Source organism: Glossina fuscipes, unplaced genomic scaffold, assembly GCF_014805625.2.
Source record: "Glossina fuscipes isolate IAEA_lab_2018 unplaced genomic scaffold, Yale_Gfus_2 60, whole genome shotgun sequence".
Classification (NCBI taxonomy): Eukaryota; Metazoa; Arthropoda; class Insecta; order Diptera; family Glossinidae; genus Glossina; species Glossina fuscipes.
Genome location: NW_023998432.1, coordinates 5,296,643 through 5,317,625, shown reverse-complemented (window position 1 = coordinate 5,317,625; position 20,983 = coordinate 5,296,643). Strand labels below are relative to the sequence as shown.

The 20,983-nt window shown below is 32.9% G+C and overlaps 1 protein-coding gene across 5 annotated transcripts; it reads left to right on the top strand.

Annotated features, from left to right (window-relative positions):
- The first annotated feature begins 370 nt into the window (after window positions 1–370).
- LOC119637593 (protein mab-21-like) lies at window positions 371–20,501 on the top strand. Of its 5 annotated transcripts, none has more exons than XM_038033751.1 (4): window positions 371–388; window positions 11,819–12,048; window positions 19,485–20,041; window positions 20,104–20,501. In XM_038033751.1, exons 2-4 carry the CDS (start codon window positions 11,846–11,848, stop codon window positions 20,451–20,453), a joined length of 1,110 nt encoding a protein of 369 aa, XP_037889679.1. In that variant the 5' UTR covers window positions 371–388; window positions 11,819–11,845; the 3' UTR covers window positions 20,454–20,501. The 5 variants fall into 5 exon arrangements, with proteins under 5 accessions (XP_037889679.1, XP_037889678.1, XP_037889676.1 ...); XM_038033750.1 differs by lacking the exon at window positions 371–388 and adding an exon at window positions 10,201–10,246; XM_038033748.1 differs by lacking the exon at window positions 371–388 and adding an exon at window positions 10,747–10,809.
- Window positions 20,502–20,983: the final 482 nt, after the last annotated feature.

Sequence of the window (20,983 nt, the reverse complement as noted above, 5' to 3'; positions counted from 1 at the left end):
AAGATTCGCAATAGATAAAAAAACGAAAAGAGAAAGAAAGAAAGTCATCACCGGAGGATTGTAAAGAAAATGCTATCGTTTTTCAACAAAAATTAAAGAAAAGATTTACCATTACGTGACTCCGTAAAACAGATATTAAACTCACGATCAAACAGATATTAAATAACGTACTGGATACACTTAAATGTCCTGAACTGACTAAATCTAACATAGTGAGATAATTGTAAAGTGTTAACGATACGAACACGAAACGAACTCACGACTTCAACGAGGTGACGCAGCAAGTCGAATTAAGCTTTAAAGAAATCAAACGGTGATCGCTTGAAAAATTTAATTGTCGTTTTTTCAGATAATCCGAGTTGTTCAGCCTTTCCCTTAAAGATAGAATGTAAGTCACTTATCACACTATTATACATAATAAGATATTCAAACAGCTCTCATGAATTTCATCATCATTTATATTCGTCGCTCAGTATTTGGCAAAGCAGTTTTATTTTCAAATTAATGTCGGAATTCTTATATGCGATTACTTTTACTTAAAATGCCGCTATTTGCAATTTGTTTTATGTTAATTTTTTTATTTTTAATGCTGTTTTCTCTCCGAAAAAACGCAGAAACTACCCAATAAGGTACCGACTTTAATCCGAAGACAACCTATCTATACGTATACGATAACAAGCAGAGCATCTCGTTTCCTTGTAAATTTGTAAAGATAGAAAGAAAAATAAATGATATACTTTTGAGTGGAAGCACTGCAATGATGAACAATCTGTTACGTATAAAAGCGACCCACTATCTAGTAGAAAACTTAAAGATCTTTATTATGCCATCATCAACGTTTAAAGACAAAGATGTAAAGAACATAAAGCAAAAAAACCGTTGCATCGAAGAGGCAATAAAAGCTGTAAAAAAAGCAAATATTTTTCTTCTGCTTCTACTTTACTTATATTTTTATTGGACAGAGTATGTTCACATGACAAAACAATTAATATTCCAAACGGATCATGATGGAACACATGTCCAAGGCCTTTTCATTACGTGAAATACAAATAAAGACCAAAAAAAAAAAAACTGCTGCTATTGATTAAGGAGAAAACCATTCAAAGACTCGCCTAAAAAGTATGAGAAAAAGAGAGATGAGAAGAGAGAGTAAAGGGTTATGATCACATCACAGGGTACCAGAGAACAAATGGGGTACCACTTGATAAACAAAAAAAAAATAAAAAAATAAAAAAAAAGTAACAGTCGTATGAATACTTGAAGAAACAAGATCTAACAAATTCTTTAGTAGAGAGAGTGTTGAAAGCTACATGATGTTTTAAGTTTATTTTTTATTTTTTTTTTTTTTGTCTTTTTGATCTGAAAAGAGCGGCCGCTCCGTTGCCGCTTTGAGCAGAAATACAAAAAAATTAGTTATAAGTATGTAAGTTGAAGCGCTAAAGATACTTGACGGATTTGAGCGCATTGCAAACGTGATTACTTGTGGCAGCCATCGCAATAACTAAGCAACAGGCATTGGAAATGACGGTCTTATACCGAGTGATCACATCATATTACCCGGGTACCTTTAACAGAAGTTTTAAATAACTATACCCGCACACACAAACACGTATCAATATAAGTATTCGGCTCGTTTTAAGAATTCTACGCACATAAGACTGAGAAAAAAGACGGAGACAAATAAGACAACAAAAATAAAATTCATGCAGACAGACATTCAATAAGACTGACAGTTTAGTTAGCAGGACTTTAATACATTATTATAATCAATATTATATCGATCAATAATTTCCAGGACTAGATAAGAAAAACCACCTTTCTTTGCAAATTTGGCTTTAATTCATTAACACGGTGTAATCCAAGAGCGGCGCAATCAATTCAACGTTTCCCTAACACGTTGGCGACTTTTTTGTAAAAGAACCCTAAAATATATTTCAGTTTTCGTGACGACCTCGACATTTGTTTCAAGCCTGGGGCATTGTTTTGAGATTTTCTAATTGGTAATGGTCGGTGTGGTCCATATGTAGAGAATACGTGGATGGAGCAGCAATTCGAACTTGACTTCCTGCAATATCGTCATTGCAGTCATCGAGTGGTGGCACTGGCAACTTGTTCCACAGTGAGTGCATGCAGTATACATTAGGAAAATAGAAAAAAAGCCCTAATTTCCATACAAAGTAGTAAATACATTGCATATTAATATTTTAATCATATAAATAAACATCATTTTTAGGATGTGAAAATGCTTTCTGAAGCTAACGGGGAGTGGAAACTTTCGTGGAGTCGGCTGTGGTGACCATCACGAGTTCGTTAGAAATCAATAAATGACATGAACCTTAGACTGTCGGCATTTGAGATTTGGCACTTTCTAAAAATAATGTGGAGTTTTTATTGGAGACGACATCGATTTGTTCGTCCTGAGAGTTCTTGACTGATCTGGTATAGAACGTGTACGTGCGCATATGTTGACTGGTATTTATATACGTGGAAACAGATAGGTGCCTAAATGGTCAATAGAGTTGCAGCAAGAATGATTCCAAATACCAAACGCATAGAATATAAAATGAAATGTCCATGATTGGTAATGACGATGATTCTTGATCACAGCAATGTTGACAATAAGGTCTACGATTTCTCTGCTGTCATAATTCAATAAAGTTTTCAACATTATAAACAACATACATGCATACATGTATATGCCTGTCCAAATGTAGCGTATATTAGATAAATTTGCAGAAATATTTTTAAATATTTAGCTTTCTCTTTTCTTTTTACAATGTCAAACATTCAGAACATTAATGAACAAGAAATCCATAAGTACTTTTAGTTTCATAAAACGGCTATAAGTAAAATTGGATAGGAAGTTGTATTCATTTTGAATATCCATCATCTCACTAATGACAAAGATCTTGACCTTGCATGAAGGAGATAATTGACTCAGATTGCTTTCAACCCAGACGGTTATGTGAAATATTTCTTTACGTTTTCTATCGACTCCTATAGAGCTTTCCCTTTAGTCTAGAGGCTTTTGTTCACACATCACTCCCGTTTAAAATAATGTAAGAATATTGCGTCAAAAAAGAATCCTGTAATGTTTTTAATCATTTTGCGTATATTTTAAAGATGCGCTTTAATAGCATTACTTGTTCAAAGTGAAAAAGTGGAGTCAACCCTTTGGCCAAGTCGGAGCAGCTAATGATGCAGATTTCGCTTACAACCACATAGCAACACAAAGCATTTACTTTGTATCACCCTGTCCAGGCTTTGCAGGATTCATCTATCTTGATCCTTGATCTTCTTCGCAGTTCGTTGTTGTCGTACATCGCCCATTATCAACATACTCAAAAATTATTCAATTTTGTTTCGTTTCAGCATGTCACCGCAGGTGGAAATTCTGTCCGTTAAGTGCTTTGCTTGAGCATACTTTTCCGCCTTTGTTGTACACGCTGTAATCACTATAAAAAATACTAAATATCTAAGGAAAAGAGAACAGAAAACAGTACAAAGGTTGTAATGAGTGCTTGTAACAAGCGTGACGTGATATAGTAGTTGGTTGGATTGTCTTCCTGTTTTTCCTTTGCTTTAAGAGAGAATATATAATGTTAAATAGCAGACACGTAATAGAGAATGCAAGAGTTAAAGGGAGGATTTGGAAATATTTTCAAAAGCTTGAAACAAATTTCTTAAATCCGCGCATTTTTTAGTCGTCCTTAAATGAAAGTAAAGGTAGTTTTTCATTTCGTTGATCCCATGCAGAAGTAACTATTGAGAAAACTTTGAAGAAGATTAATTCTAAACCTTTAAATAATCGTTCTAAGAAAAAGAAATTTCCATGTATTGTCTGTCGGTATTGTGTTTTGGCATACTATACGGTATTTGTATTTCTTGCGGAAAGCTCGTAATAAATATATTTAAACCGTTAACATTCTCATACATTTAGAAGTTAAACAAATGTTAACTCCCTCAACTCTATCCGCTATCCGCACCACTAGCTGAGTGGCTAAAGATCGCCACTACCAAATCAGAGTTCGCAAATTCAAACATCAAGTGCGGTAAATATCACTTAGGTCGTAGTTGTAGTGAGCACTAAATCGGTAAAGGCATAACATTCACTAATTGGGCGCTCGCCCAGCGGGCTGCGGCCATCTTCCTATCTATTTCGCTTTCGTCACTTCTTTGTCACCATCAACGCGTTACGCATATAGGGGGTATCGACTGAGTGATCAATGACATTAAAAGAAAAAAATGTTAATTTACTTTTTATTCATTTTGAACAACATTTTTGACGGACATTTTCGTTTAGTATATTTAATGTTTGTCAATTTTGAATTTTGTGTAAATTATTTTAATTAAGCAAGAAGAGCATTATTTTAATGATAAACTAATTTTACAAGCTTGCACTTTTATTCACCTGCAGGTCTAATTGGTCAAAAGCATTAAATTTTGCAAGTCTTGCATTTATTTCGTCTTTTGTCTTTCTAATTATTATTGTTATAGTATATAAGAGGTATTTTTTGTTTGTCATTGGCAAGAATAAGGACAAATTAAAACTCTTATTCATAAGAAAATTTCGGTTACGTATGCCCTATAGTTTAAATAATAAAAATAATAATAATGTTACGAATAGCATATGAAGTTTTTTTCGGACCTATGTGACACATAAAAGAAGCGCAAATAGATCCTACTCTTATTATGCCAATCAATTTAAAACCATTTTCTGAATCGAGTTACGTTTGTCGGTCTGTTTGTCTGGTGTTTGTCCATACCTTATTGTGTTCAATTGACAAATCTCAATATTCTTTTGACAGTATTTCATGCAATGGCATTGTTTGCCCTAAAGGCAAACGCTATTAACAATGGATTGGAATGGACTCATATAATACCGTATTGTGAAAAAGTCAAAAAATAATTGCAATTTCTAAAATTCCTCAATAAAGATCGCTGTTTAATGGACAGACGAGGTTGAATTGATTCAGGAAATGATTGTGAATTTTCCAGACCAAAAAAAGACGGGGATATTTCAAGCGAGTGTTGGATGTGTATGCATGAACTTAATAAATTTTATGCCACAAGTCGTGTAGAGTATTTCTTTCTTTCTTTGGTATATCTATTAAGCTTCATTTTTTTTTGAATTTTTACATTTTTGATATTTGTCGCCGGAGTCATTGTGTAAGTTGATGTAAAAAATTTGTGAACTTTTGAACCCCTGCTATATAATCATTCCAATGGAAGGTAAGCCTTTATATGCCAAAATGCTATAAGCTTTCAATTTTTATATATGAAAATTGGCCGTGACTTAACATAAATTTAGTCTATATAGCTTTACTTTTCTTTTTAACCCTCATAAAAGGACTCATGGAAAGAGTAGACTTTATATGGCAACAAAGCTTAACTGTTATTATGACGAACATAAGTCCAGAATAAGACAACTTTCGGAAAAAAAATATAATATTGTGTGTTTGCCTTTATATGGAAACACGGTGTAGTTTATAAGATTTTATAAAGTTAAGCAGCGTCAGATATTTAATTAGCGGCGCTGTCCATCTGTAACGTTTTAATTTGTTAATCATCAGTAAAAGCGGATTAAAAATAAATGTGCACAATGAGAACGCAGAAGTTGGCAAAGAAGATCCCACATTAACTAAAAATAAACAAACAGTAAACTGTATCGGTTATCCTCCGGAAGAGCACAACAACTTTCAATATTCCACGCTCAAATATGTGGAACTAAACGCAAAAAAACTACAAACGCAAGAAAACTAATAAGATTAAAAACGTTACCCGGATATGCTAAATTAGCCAACTAAAGGAATTACGTCCAGTAAAAAGAAAAAAAACAAAATAAAATAAAATTGGTGGTAACATGTGGAAAGATAGGCATGGAAACGGTGGCAGCATAGGAATGTTCACGCCTACGTTGTGCTTATATAATATATACCACTTTGCATTTACGAAATGTACTTATCGAAGCTTAACAACGGATTGTCGGCTTAAACCGCACAATATATATCATGCATTTAAATATTTATGCACTTTTGACATACTTAGAAATTCGGGCTGACGTATTTATTATTAATAACAAAAATTTCGTATAAAATAACTTTTACGGTTTGTTTTTGTTAATTTCTTTATAACTCCCTTACGTTCATCATTTAAAATTTTTGTAGTTTTCTGTATATGTTTTATCTGTTCCATTATCGAAAAAAAATTCTCATAATATATTTTTTCTTCTTTTAAGAATTGAGATCTTTTTAAACAGTTTTTGTGTTGTCGAATTGTGTTAGTCTCAGTTTTATTGTTTATGAATTTTATATTTCATATACATTCATACATATTTTTGTGCATTTTAATATTAATACTTTTTTTATATAAACCACAAAAAAATTTCCTTACTGCAGACATATTTTAAGGTCGCGGTGTTTGCTTTTCGTAAAAACGTTTTATTCACCTTTTAACTATTGAATACCCATTATCTGAAACAGTTCTTTCTCTTCTTATCTGAAGGCTTCCAATGTCAGTGGACACAGTAGCCGTGCAGCTTGAGCTTACATTAGTCAACCTTTTAGTGACTGATACTTTTTCAGAATAATTTTTAATGGAAGAACTGCTGCATTTCTGAGCTTAACTATGTAGGCCCTGAAAGTTTTGCGCAACAGGTAAAAATAACTGCGCATAGGCGGACAAACATCGGGTATATATTGCATGCTGCGAATATAAGATTACTCCTACCATTGGAGACATATTCTATAGCCACTTCTTGTCATTGATATGATCGTTACGATTTTATAAGTAAGTCCGAAAATAATCGTTAAAAACAGAAATTGAATAAATCAATCAATGATTTCGCCCTCAATTATCGGTAAATATAAGCGATGAGCGCTTTCGCAGCAATCGGAATGAGTTGAGCTTTCAGTTTTCATTAATTATCAATGCTATAAGTAATAAAATATGCATTGTACAAAAGACTTAAAAATAGAAAGGTTTATTATTATTATCATAATATATTTAGACCAAAGAAAGAAATAAGTAGCATGACCACGACAACTTAAACTATTGTCTCTTCTTGTTTTTTTAAAGATAGATTAGTTAGTTAGTTTGTTAGCTTTTATAAAGCCAAAAGGTTTGATATATTGATATTAAGTTCTGTAGGGATTTTTAAGATGTCCACACAGATTGGTGCTTCGAAAACTAATTTTCAAATATTAGAAAGGTATGAGTAATTTTCGAATATTGGAAATGTTTTGGTAATCTTCGAATATTAGAAAAGTCAAGTATATGCTTGTTCCGTAAAATTTTGTCAATAATTACATGTCGGGTGACTAGATTTATTAAGGATCCATCGATTTGTTGCCATGGTACGCCCAAATCAGATTTTTGGAAATATTTCGATCCGGATTTTTCCGACGTTGATTACATATAGAGGTGGAACGAGGTTACGATTAACATGATAGTAGTCTAGTAGATGGCAGTGCTGTTTCAAAAGTAATAATGAGAAATTGTATACGTATTAAGCTGAATTTTGAAAGTGAAAAAATAAGGAGGACGATGATTTAAGAATGTATTATTGTGCTTTCGCATATGTTAGCTATGTATAGTGCCTAGCCGAACTCACGGTCTTAGGAACTGCGACGTAACAATCTCAGCGAAATATTCCAAAGTGTTAAAAAATTAAAAAGCCATTTTGCTCTGTCGTGAGATAATTTGTATACAAAGTTATAGTTGATAGCAAAATTAAAAATAAAATAAAAATATATCATTGGATATATGCCGATATAGCATATTCTACTGCATAGCAGATCAGTAGCCAATCAGCACAGTTTGAGTCATGCACAATGAGTTATTGTTTTGATAACCCAATTACACATTTGTAAAATAATGCTGATGAATTAATTTATGCAACTAAAATTAATAATATTATTAATACGTGTACGCTCTACGGTACACTATAAGAGTTAATTATATTATATATGCCTTCATTTTATATCATGATATATAACTTTTTTGCGATTTCAAGTTGTAAAAACAACAAAGTAAATGATTGCAATCGATTACTGTTGATCAAGCTAAGACGGGCAATATGAATCCGTTTGATTTGATATAAATAGATTTTAACATTCAGGCACAGGTGTAAAAGTCTACACTAATATTAACTAATAAGCCATTCGACAAAAAGAATCGATACCCGTAACTTTTATATGCTAAATACCAGCAATTCGCATCAGATGTACTCTACATTATATCATAATGGGAGATTTGATCGATTGAACTATGTCCGCTATTGCAGTAATATTGTGATCAGGATTTCAAAATTGTTACGGTTGACCATTAAAAATTTATATACAGTTAAATCAATTGCAAATAGTTTTGATTCATCTATCTCGAAGAATAACAAAAATTTTCTAGTACGGACCTCAAATTTTAAATTTAATCTGAGAAATTAAACCAGAATAGTGAATACAGCGTCCAACGTTATTAATGGACAAAATGACACGATCAATTTAGCTTTACATTTTTTTATTAAAATTAAATATACGTAAATCGATATTAGATACGTATAGTTCAATATTACAAATCAATTCACAATCTCAGGCTGATTAAAATTATACAAATTATGCATAATAAGAAAAATTTGTGGGCCACAGTTAATTTGTTTGATGAAGCCTTTCATTACCATTTATTTCAACCATTGTATATTATTATTAATATTCATCGCGTAATTACCGATGTATGAACTTAACATAGCAGCTTTTCTAACAATCCAATCTTGTTATGTATCACTCCAACAAGCATGCAACTGTTCATAATCCGACGCAGCAATAGTCGAGTTACGTGATGACTTGTCCATTATCTACATTGCTTAAAAAATATTAAACATTACATTAAGTAAACAAATCGCAAGTGGCTTCAATGAATTTTTGTGAATATTGTCTTTCTCCCTACAAGTCGTCCAATGACGGTTTATGTGATGAAGAGTATAGGAGACTTACAACCTACTAAGTCTTGGTTTTTCCTGTGTTTTCAGTCTTCTCCTTTTGCGATCATAAAAATTAGATTACGTATAAAAAATTTACATGTAAACCAAGATAGGGATGTGATGTACGTACTTTATTTTTCTACAAACAAATCTATGTACCTAAATAAATATATATATAAATAAATAAATTTATATATATATATATATATATATATATATATATATATATATAATGTATAAGTATATGCATATATGTATATGTGTTTATATATGTATATATATGCTTATATATATGTATATATTCAATTTATTACATTAGTAAAGTAGCTGTAGACGTATAATTTACAACAAAAAATAAATATTAGCCGAGAATGGAGAACTGTCAAAAATTAACAACGCTAGTATTAATCGCAAGGAGAGAGTCAGAATTAACAAACCCTCATATATATCCCATACACATAGAGGTATAAGGCGCAAAAGAACGACAAAAGAGGGAAATGTAGTTGCTTTGATGAGATCAAATTGAAAACTCTACAAGATAACTAGAAAAGATAAAATACAACACAATGAATAAAGAAAATGGTGAGCTAAGTTCTATGGACAAACAACAAAGGCAGACAGACAGACGTATATAACCGTACAAGCTTATTTAGAAATGCATATGCGAATATATATTCGAGAAGAGAGTTGGGAAGCGAGAGACAGAGAGTGTGTGTGTGAGAGAGAGAGAGAGAGAGAGCGAGAGAGAGAGAGAGAGAGAGAGAGAGAGAGAGAGAGAGAGAAAGAGTGAGTGAGAGAGAGAGTGAGAGTGAGAGAGAGAAGGGGAGAGAAAGAGAAAATAGATGAAAGGCTACAACATAACATAAATGATGGCACACAAATTATGGATAAATGCATTTAACAAATTCGATTTAACGCAACAACTCAACTAAAAGAACTAAATGTGTGTATATATAGAATAATAAGCAAGAGAGAGAATAACGTAATAACAATACAAAGAAAAAGTAAAAACAAAAATGTATCTATGAGATACACATATAAAGCGTAAAAGCAAGGGTAGTTTAGATTAAAGCGAACGAAAGAATACGCGCGACTGACTGTAGTGTAGATTATCGCGTAGGGAGGAGCTTAATGTGCCTATGTATAGGCAAGTAAACGAAGAGAGATTTATATCTGAAAGATGGTGTACAGGAGATTCTTTTCGGTTAAATATTTACTACTTCAAAAGGATTCGCTTGAACAGAAAACCAAAAGTTTCCTGTGTGCTCGAATGTGCGTATGAAAGTGTGTGCGTAAAAGTATAAAAGAAGAAGAAAAATCAATATCTAGTAAGAGGCGTGAGTGTTTGTCTTCTATACAAACAAACATAATACAAACATAAGCGTACATAGACGCAGCCATATATATAAATATATAAACATAGATATATATTTGGTTTTGTTTATTTATGCAACCATATAAACACGCACACACGCACACATTCATAACAAGTCTTATTACACATTCATTCATAAATTCAATTAAAAGCAGCCAACAAGGAAAAATCATAACATAAAAACAAAAGAAACGAAATGCATGCAGCCAATGCAACCCAGGTACATCTGTTAGATGCAGATGCAAACCTTTGTATGCTCACACTTGCAAAATTCCCCTTTACGTCCTCGATGAAACACAGATTACTTTGGAACTTTAACACATTAAAACACACTCACACGCCTACAATAACGATTGCAAGCGAAGCGATGGTGGTTTCGAATGGTCTCTTGAAACGTATTAAATGTGTTTTATCTGCCGATAAAGCTGTAAATATCCGCAAGATTTACTACGCTTAGCTTGTATGTTTATTTGAAAATTTTTAACGCGAGTGTAGTATCCCATCCAGCTAGGCAGGCGGAATACTTTAATTTTGCATTTGTGGTGTAAATCAGTTTCTTCGCTGTATTGGTTTGAAACGATTGTCTTGGGTGTGCGTGTGTGTAGTGTTTTTTTTTTTTTTTTTTTTTTTTGTTTTTTATCTTTTTATTATGGTTTTTATTATTATATTGCGTATGATACTTGTGGCTTAATACTCATCACACATCGTCGTCGTCATCATCAAAAAAATCGTTGCAAATGCAGCTTAACTTACGTAGCAGCAGTCGCTATAGCTGTAATCGCAGTAGCACTAGTAGTAGTAATGTAGTAATAACAGTGTTTCTGTATTAGTTATTATCAGCATCGGTTAGCATATGTAGTTGTGTGAAAGAGTGCGGTTATTGCGTGCATTAAAATAAATAAGTTTATATCAGTGATTTTGTATCGTTTTCGCCGTACGCATTGGTATTTTGAAATTAAGTACAGGCAGCCATAACAGTCAGTCAATCAGTCAGTCGTGTATTGCAAATCCTCAAACGCTTTTAGGAAAGGCAAATAAAAAGGAAAACAGAGACGAAAAAAGAAAGAAAATCACAATCTCATATAAACTGGTTGGCGGCATTTTTTTTTTAACTGCCTTACACTAAAGGACAAAAGACGAAAAACTTACAATAATATTAATCGGGCGCAAATTTAACAATTGTTGTATTGTTTTAAGATATTAAAGAATCAAAAAAATCAAACAAAAGAAAAAAACCAGTTGCAACTGAACTCTAGCGCAACTTTTTACAATTGTTTGGCACGTTTTTATCCTCGGTTGTCAAACAATTGAACCGCATTGTTTTTCATATTTCGCTTCCCGTTTTTCTTATGCTTTTTGTTTTTTTTTTTTTTTTTTTTGGGTTACCATTGGCGTGGGCTTAAGAATATCAAAACATTTGTTTTCTTTTTGAAAATTTTTATTGTGTTGCTTATTTAAATATTTGATAGGGTTTAGGCGAAACTGCCGCCCGCAACATGTTAGTCCCTCCGGATATGATGGCTGCTCAAACACGTATGATCTATCAGATGAATCGTTATTGCGCTGACCGCGTTCAAACTCGCATGTTTAAAACTGCAACCGCCATACGAGAAATTTGCAAAATCGTTCAAGATATTTTAAAAGAAGTTGAATTGCAAGAACCACGGTTCATATCGAGTTTAGTGGAATGCAATGGCAGGTAAGTGATACAAAAAAAGTATTGAGTTCCATTAGTGTCAGGAGTTATATGAATATATTAGTTTTGTCCTTCTTAAGGGTTATTGCCCTTAAGCGAACTTAATGTAAACCAAATTTCTTACTAGCCGACGGTTAAATGAAAAGTTAAGGTCGCGCATACTATTTATGGCCATATAAATATATATTTGGTTGAGAAAGGTTGAAAAAGAGCAGAAACTTTTAGCCAGCATATGTTAAAAATTGGTAACTTTTGTTAAACCATTAAGAATTAAATTATAAAAAGCATATATTACCGAAAGAATAAAAGTGGTACTCCCTGTTCTTATTAAGACTACATCCTTTTATTATTACTGCGAAGAATTTGCGGTAAAGGCAACAACAGATCAGTGCAAAGAATAGTCAACAATCGTAATGATATGTTTGTTTAGAAGAGATTATTAATATTAAGGATTTTCAAAGCACAAACTTTGTAAAAGATTCCGCAGATCAATAGAGTATGACTTATTCTTCAGCGGCCATTACAAGCAATCTTGATCATTTTACAACCAAAATTCCGAACTCGACCGCGTACGTATGAAATTGTACTTTTTATAGCGTCATTCAGGCCGTTATAATTGCTTAGCGTGCACCTGGTTTCCCGAACGTTACTTCCGATTCCAAAATACTTTGGTTATGCAGACGTGTTAACAGATCGAACAAAGCTGCCTATGCATCAAAACTTAAGACGATTTAAAGCTTACGAAAGCCCCTGAGGCTGTCGAAGTTTATGTCGATGTTATTAAAGGCATAAGATGATCTTTGTTTTATAAATAAAATATTTTGAAATATATATTTGCTAAGTTTCAAATTTTCGTTACAAGTAGATAGAGTCTCATACTTGCGAATGGAATTTGTTGCAGACTTCAATAATCGATTAGAATATTTTTAAATGTTTTATTAAGCCTTTCTGTTTTTCGGCAATTAAAAATGTGTTTCTAAGCGAATTACATTCATTCTAAAACTCAAGAGGACGATCTAAGCGAAAAAGTAACGCAGAGTTTCTACATTTTCTATCCCTTACTTTGATAGAACTTTCAAAAACATTAAAGCAAGACTACATATGGACGCATATGGCTAAATCTATTTCGAATCTTAATTTATTCAAAGTTTTGATACATACATTAAGAGGTATAGCGGCTCATTTCTGTGCTACCTGCTATTGACTTGTATTGAAAATCTTACGGTAAATAAAAATGTGTGTAAACTAAGTTTGATCTTTAAAGGTATTTTATAATACTTTGGTATGCCTCTCCGTTGTTAATCGACATAATAGAGAACATTAAAAGTACTCGATTGGAAACGAAACTTGAATTGTTGGTATTTTTAATAAATATTTTAAAGGAACTTGTTACCTGTGAGTATGCCAAGCGCGTTCGTATATCAGTGCCCACAATAACTGGTAATAGAAAGAAAATTTTCCGAAATTTTGTGTTTTTAGGTGACCTGCTCTCAATAAATCTTATTTGTTTAGCTTGCTTTCGATTTCAATATTCAAAATGTAATAAAAAAAAGCATCTTTGACGAATCAAGATTATGTCATCATATAGCCTCGTTCTACTACCAAGTCCCGCATAGCTTACGCTGCTCGACAATTTCTTAGGGATATCATGTTCATCTATTTGCATACTCAGTGTCAATAAAAATAACGCCTATGAATTGCCAGCACTTCCATAAGTATTTATAAGTTGTTACTGTAATGTTTTACAGATTCCGCAGTATTCGATTTGATCAACAAATTTTATTATGAAGAACACTTACCTAGCAATTCACATTCCTTTTTGGTTTCCATATACCCATCGATTTCCTAAATAATGCTAATGATTATAATAGCAGCAGAACCACTTCTCAACAAAACAAATTCGACGCGTTCTTTTAAAAAGAGTTAGAGTGAGTGCTCATAGATATATAAATTGTCGAATTGTTTTGTGAAAAAGAAATAAAGCGAGATATGGTAAATGTAATAATATTTAAACTTTATTTGACCCATATGACATTGGAAAAGACACAAAACTTCTCATGAACCGAAAATGAGGTAAGCACACAAAGTCAACTACATAATCGTTAACTGCGGGTGTATTAGTAAATCGATCGGAACCACTTTTTGAAGCAAACTTGAAAAAAGTCCGGATCCGGAATAGAAAAATTGTCGGTGTTATTCCGGAGCTACCTCAGGTTTTTCTGCATTGTGAGCGTGCATATTGCCAGCTCACAACCATTTTTCTACCCTTAGGTTCTTATTCATTCAAGCACTGCCAAGCCTCAAGTTTCAGCTTCCTATCGTAGGTTTTGTCACTGCGGCAATTCCAAAAAATGTTTCCTTTTGGTAGAAATAGATTTACCTCATCGACATCTTGAAAACTGGAACAGATAACATAGATAAAAATTGGTCGTAGATATTTAAAGACCTTTGAAAGGCCGACATTAGAAAAAAAAAATGATAATAATCATAATAATAAAAAATAAATAAATGAGTTTCATACATCTTTCATATCATATATATTTGGCAGAAGGTATATACAAAAAACGTTCACTACACTGCTTGGGAATTATTTTCATACTCTTGTATTCCGAAAATTTGTGTAAATGTGACGAGTCTGTTAAGAAGATATTTTCCTTTAACTGATATATGTTAAATAACTAAATATTTTTTATGAAAAGGTCTAAAGCTATTACGACTTATTGATTATATCATCGAGCCACATACTTTTAAAACAGAAAGACTTTGCGGTACCTACACTTTTTTATTGTTTTAACAGATACTTTGGATCTTCTCGAATATGTGGGAGAAATATTATTACAATTTCATCATCATGCAAAATTTAACCACTTTTTCTTTGAGAATTTCGAGCTCCTTTTCACGCGCTACGGCAAGAATATCTGTGGCAAATGAACGTCTGCTAGGAGGTTGTAACCAAATTTCATACATATTGATTTGTGGCTTCACTAAAACACGAGCGAATGTCTTTGGAAAGTGTTTGTGTTCATTTAAAAGCATATCCAAAAAAACAAAGAATAGCTTCATCACTGTAACCGTTGAGTGGATATAGTATATAGTGCCGAAAGATGTTTCTAAGAAGAAATTAATAGTTTAGGACAAAGTTTTTGGGACACGTTATGAATTCGGTTATAGAATTAATCTATTTCTTGCTTTTTTTTCCATCCTTTCGTAACATGTAAAGTGTAGCGATTACGCCTTTGACAGATGCTGCAAAAGAGGCCCTTTCGAGCAAGAAATCGTCGCATGTGACCGTATTTTTATAGTGTTGTGACTGCAGATTAGTGAAATATATTTAAAAAAAAAATATCTATAGCGAACTCGAGTCCAGTATCCTCAAATATTTAAGAGAAATATTTTGGAACGGTTATAGAAGTTTTTTTTTTTTTTAATTTTTGCAACGTTCAACGTGTTTGCAGACGGATCAACTCAAGTATCAAATTCGAGCTGGGAATTTAGATTAAATACGCATTTGGTGCATTTCAATATCTCATTTTAGCAGCCAAGGATGTAAAAAACTGTCTGTAAAGATTGCCAGAGAAATTCTCGTACGTTTTTAACTGCATTAAAATCTGTCGAAAAACAATTAAGACCGATTCAAACCCAAACTGAAAAATAATAACATAAAAACAAGATTAAAAATCAAATAAAGTGCAGTATATTAAAGCGCAAAAGAGGTTAATATACAGAAACTTATCCGCGAAGACTAAGCATGTTATGACATTTAAAATAGTTAAGGTAAATAATAAGCTTTCGATAGATCTGCAATAATGAAGCGGAAGCAAAAAAAGAACATAAATTGCCGAAATCCCAGATTATATCATACTTTCAACAAAGCGAGCGTGTCAGGCCATACAAAATGTTGCTATACATTTTGTTTCCTTCATTTTCTGAAATTCTCTTAAATTAAACAAACTTAGCACACAAAACTGAAATGTAGATGCGCTTATTGAATGCAGGATTTGCTGCAGCCAACATCTCAATAGCTTCACTATGACGAGAAAGACGAAGATTAAGAGTTGCGAAAAGACGCTCGAGTAACTTATTACAAGTAAAAAAGACTCTAATGTGTGGTTTTTTAGTTTCTTTTTGCCTTTTTCTTTTCTGATCCATTTGTTCTAGTAAATACGCAGATATATGTACGGACTTGCCAACATATGCATATATGTTTGTTAGTTATATCATAAGATCTGGAAGATTGTAATGTTACATCTGCTACTTACTTGTCTGGAAAAAGGATCAATTTGTTGTGTCAAACTGCCTTTATACGGTAATGATGGTGATGACAATGTTTATATTGCAGAATGGACAAGATAAAAGTACACATATCACGCTTGCACTGATGTGCATTGCATTTTATTAATGATTGAATGTTTGTTTAGTTGTTTGCGTTACAAGCTGTCAGCTACTAGTATTGCTGGTGTTCACAGTGTGTGGTTTAAGTGAGCTATCGAAGAGGTTTTTTGCTTTTATGTCTTTGTAGGTCTGGCAGCAAAGAAGAAAGATAAAACAACTTCATTGTTTTGCTTGATATATCCCGACATGCATATTATAGCGCCTAACAAGTCTGCAAACGCTTGACGAGCGCAAAGGTATAACTTCTAACTTTTGATCATATCTATTTTTAATCGTACATACGTCTCCAAATGATGGCCACTTCTAAACGCACAATCATCATCTATTGCCAAAACGCATTGACATTTCCACGCACCTTAGTTTTATTTTAATTATTTACAATGCTTAGTTATAATAACTGTAAATTATTATTATTATTATTATTATTAATTTCGCCACAGAAATAAATTCTAAGACTAAACTCTTAAAAGCACTAGCATCTAAGGCTATCGGCTTTTATTAAAAACTCTACCGCACTTGAGATTCGAACCCACGACCATTGACTGTAAATTAAGTTTGTACGAATGTATGCAACAGACAAACTGATTTGAAACCAATTGACCTCTTATTATGCCAATGGGTTTAAAATTATTTTCCAAATCGATCTAAATTTGTCTGACTCTCTGTCTGTATATACAATGTTTATTCATTTATTTTTTTGTGCTGAAGTCACCAATCGTAATTTTCAACTGTGCGGCTAAAGACGAGCTTAAATGAAATTGGATTAAATCGAGCAACTTCTACCACATCCCTTCTTTGAAAAAGTGTCTATACGAAAACAATTTGCAATTTCGAACATTTCTCGAAAAAATGCAGTAAAAAACAAAGTTTATTCGATATAATCACTCTTCCAGAAAGTAATCCTCCATAAGCAAATGAGTTTAGCGTGGTAAGTTTGGACGAAACAAATAAAAATTATACTAAATGCTAACAAGGTCGATTCACATAATATACCCTCTTTCCTGCTAAACTTTACGGGTGAACTACTACTATTACTATCGATATGCGGAAGTGATAATAGCTCATTAGATTGAGTCCACATATGCGGGATTCATACATATGGAGAGTTGAACGTTAAGTGCAAGCCAAAATAATATAAAAGTCATCTAAATAGAGTTAAAAAATTTATTTACAAATTTTTTGCACTCATTTTTGCATTTCTCATTTTCGAAGAAGCGAAAACGCAATGTAAACTGATATAGAGATCTTTAGAGGCAAAAATATACGCCAAAAACGATTTACAGAATTTCGCTGCTGAGTTCACTCACAAATAATATTAATCAGTTCCCTATCAAGGTAAGAGGTATAACATCAACACAGAACAACTAACTCTTTCTACTCAAGATATTTACAATTGTCTCGAAATATAAATAAATTGTGCGCATGTTTCGCTGCACGCACAAACACACTTATCCATACATCGAATTTGGTTTACAACTATTATTATTACTATTATTAATTTAGCCAGAGAATAAAGTCTAGGACTAAATAAACTCTTAAAGCACTAGTATCTAAGGCTTTCGGCTCTCTTAAAAATTCTACCTCCTTGAGATTTAAACCCATGGCCACTGAGTTGCTAGTGGAGACTCTTGCCTATTCGGCCATTCAGGCGGATGATTTACAATTAAACCTCAAAGATTTCATGAAGTTTATACATTCTCTATCAAGTCAAGATTTTAATAGTCATGTCCATCCAGCTAATAGAGAATTGCTTGCATAATGAGAGTTGCATGCCGGGCGAAAAATAAAGAAGCTTCTTAATCTTATGGCGCTCTCCAAACATGATTCCATTAAATGAAGAAGTGAAAGAGTAGAAATTTCGACCGATTTTCATCAATTGCCATATTTTAATATTGATTTTTCATAAGTATTCATTTCATAAGTATTTCATATATCAAGGTATATCGTATAATTGTAAAAAATTACACTTTGAATATAACAATCAACCAGTTAAAAGTGTAGGACAAAAGAGCGTTTTATCTTAAATGTTTTCTTAGTCTGGGTGAGAGCATTAACGGTGGTTCCGCTCTATGTTAAGCGGTGTGATATACTTTTTAGAAAAAGGCTTAATAGATGCTTTGAACTTTCTAAAATATGGAAAAAAAAGTTAAATACCTGAAACGAATTTTTTCCTTGTAACTTTTGGCTTTTTTCGGAAAGGATCACCTGTCTACTACGAGCAGTGTTTAGAAAGCGTTTATGTCCGTTTAAAAGTTTCTCCAAGAAAAATATCTTGGTGTACCTTCATTAAGATCACATAGATTAAATGATTTAACTCGTTTCCTTTATTTCAAAATTGGATCGATTATACGAGATACCACTCACATAAAGGTATCTCGCGGCACCCGCATCGATGTTACGGGGTTTTAATATTTTTCATGAATTTTTTTTTTGATACGCAAGTATATGTGCCTGCTTAAATATTATTAATCTATTATTTTTCCCTCCAATTTAAAAATATGTTCAAAAAATATTTTGTTTTACAAAGGTATGATCGGTTAGAAGTCTGATTAGTATGAAATGTGGTCCGCCCTATTACTGCTGATAAGATATTGTATGGTCTCTGTTTGAAAGATCTAATGTTCAAGAAGGCACTGAAACCCTACGTGCGTTGTCAGAAAAATCTGATTAATGTGAAAAACCTCTCAAAATAAACGTTTTTTTAAAAATCTTATTTAAATTTCAAAGATCACAAAAGTTAGATGTTGGTAACCGGTTATGAAAGCCCATCGCTGATAATAGAATTGGAGGTATATATTTATAATTATAATGTAGTGCCTAAAACATAAAAATAAAATTGTATTGCAATCAACACATATACGAATATTCACATGATTAATTAAGGGAAGATATTATAGTTGATATTATAATGAGTGAATCATTAATATTTGATTCCGATAAATGGATCAGTGAAAGATAATAATAACGTAGTAATCGTTAGAATTTTTGCAAGCCGCATAAAAGAAGAAAATTGTACAATTTTAAGTCCTTTTTTCTTTTATATACAGATTTGAAGGTGTTGAAGTGATTTCACCAAATGAATTTGAAATTGTTTTATATCTCAATCAAATGGGTGTCTTCAACTTCGTAGACGATGGTACAATGCCGGGTTGTGCAGTGCTAAAGTTAAGTGATGGCCGTAAGCGTTCTATGTCGTTATGGGTCGAATTTATTACGGCTTCTGGATATCTATCTTCCCGTAAAATACGTGCACGCTTTCAAACGCTTGTTGCTCAAGCATGCGATAAAAGCATTTACAGAGATATGGTGAAAATGATTGGCGACACAACCGAAGTAAAGTTACGTATACGTGAAAGATTTGTAGTGCAAATAACACCGGCGTTTAAATGTTCGGGTATATGGCCGAGATCTGCTGCACACTGGCCGCTGCCTCACATACCGTGGCCGCATCCGAATATAGTGGCCGAGGTTAAAACTGAAGGCTTTGATTTATTGTCCAAGGAAAGCGTTATATTTCAAAATAAAAATAACAACAATGCGGCTAGTATGGAAGGGGATGCATGGGTGCTAAGTTTTTTTGAGGCAGAAAACCGTTTATTGCAAGGTGAGTAAGCTGAAGAAATATAAGAAAAGACAACATTTAAAAATTCCGCTTAATTTTTAAAGGAGGCTGCCGGAGACGTTGTTTAAGCATTTTGAAAACTTTACGTGATCGCCATTTAGAATTGCCGGGAAATCCTATAACAGCATACCATTTGAAAACGTTGCTCCTTTATGAATGTGAGAAACATCCCAGAGACTTTGAATGGGATGAGGGTTGCATAGCCGATCGTATAAATGGTATCTTTTTACAATTGATTTCCTGTCTCCAGTATCGAAGATGTCCACATTACTTCTTACCCACATTGGACCTTTTTAAAGGTAAATCTCCCAGCGCCTTGGAACAAGCGGCAAAACAGGTGTGGCGTTTAACCAGAGAAATGCTAACAAATGCTAACGCGTTTGAAAAATTGTAAAGAAAATATTACAGAAACTGAATAAATAGAGTTAGCAAGACAAAGTAAGAGCTCAACGTAGAAATTTATATTAAACTGTATAGCTAAACTACGATAAATTAATGAATAATTAACAAAAAGAGAAAGAAATGAAAGAGAATAATAAAGCTACACATGAGTAATCTCTTGATTATTCCAACATTAGAGATAAAGGTAATGGAAGAGAAACTGAATTCAGGTTAAACAGAAACTTAGATACCCATTTGCCCAAGGAATTGTGAAGTATAAATCTGCTCTACATTTTAGTCAGTTTGGGCGCTATTTCCCTAGTTAAAAATATGACTACACTTGAATTCATACGGGTTTTCTAAGGAAAGCGTTCGTCATCGAGTTTTTTCTCAAAAACTGGATTCTTTCAATTGTCTGTTGCATGTTGCGTTAGTTTCTGCAAAAGACTTCTAATGGGTAAATTCGGGCTATTACAAACATTTTAACGTACCTCCTCCATCAATATTCTTTTACTACTACTTTCTTAATCGTACATATCGTGA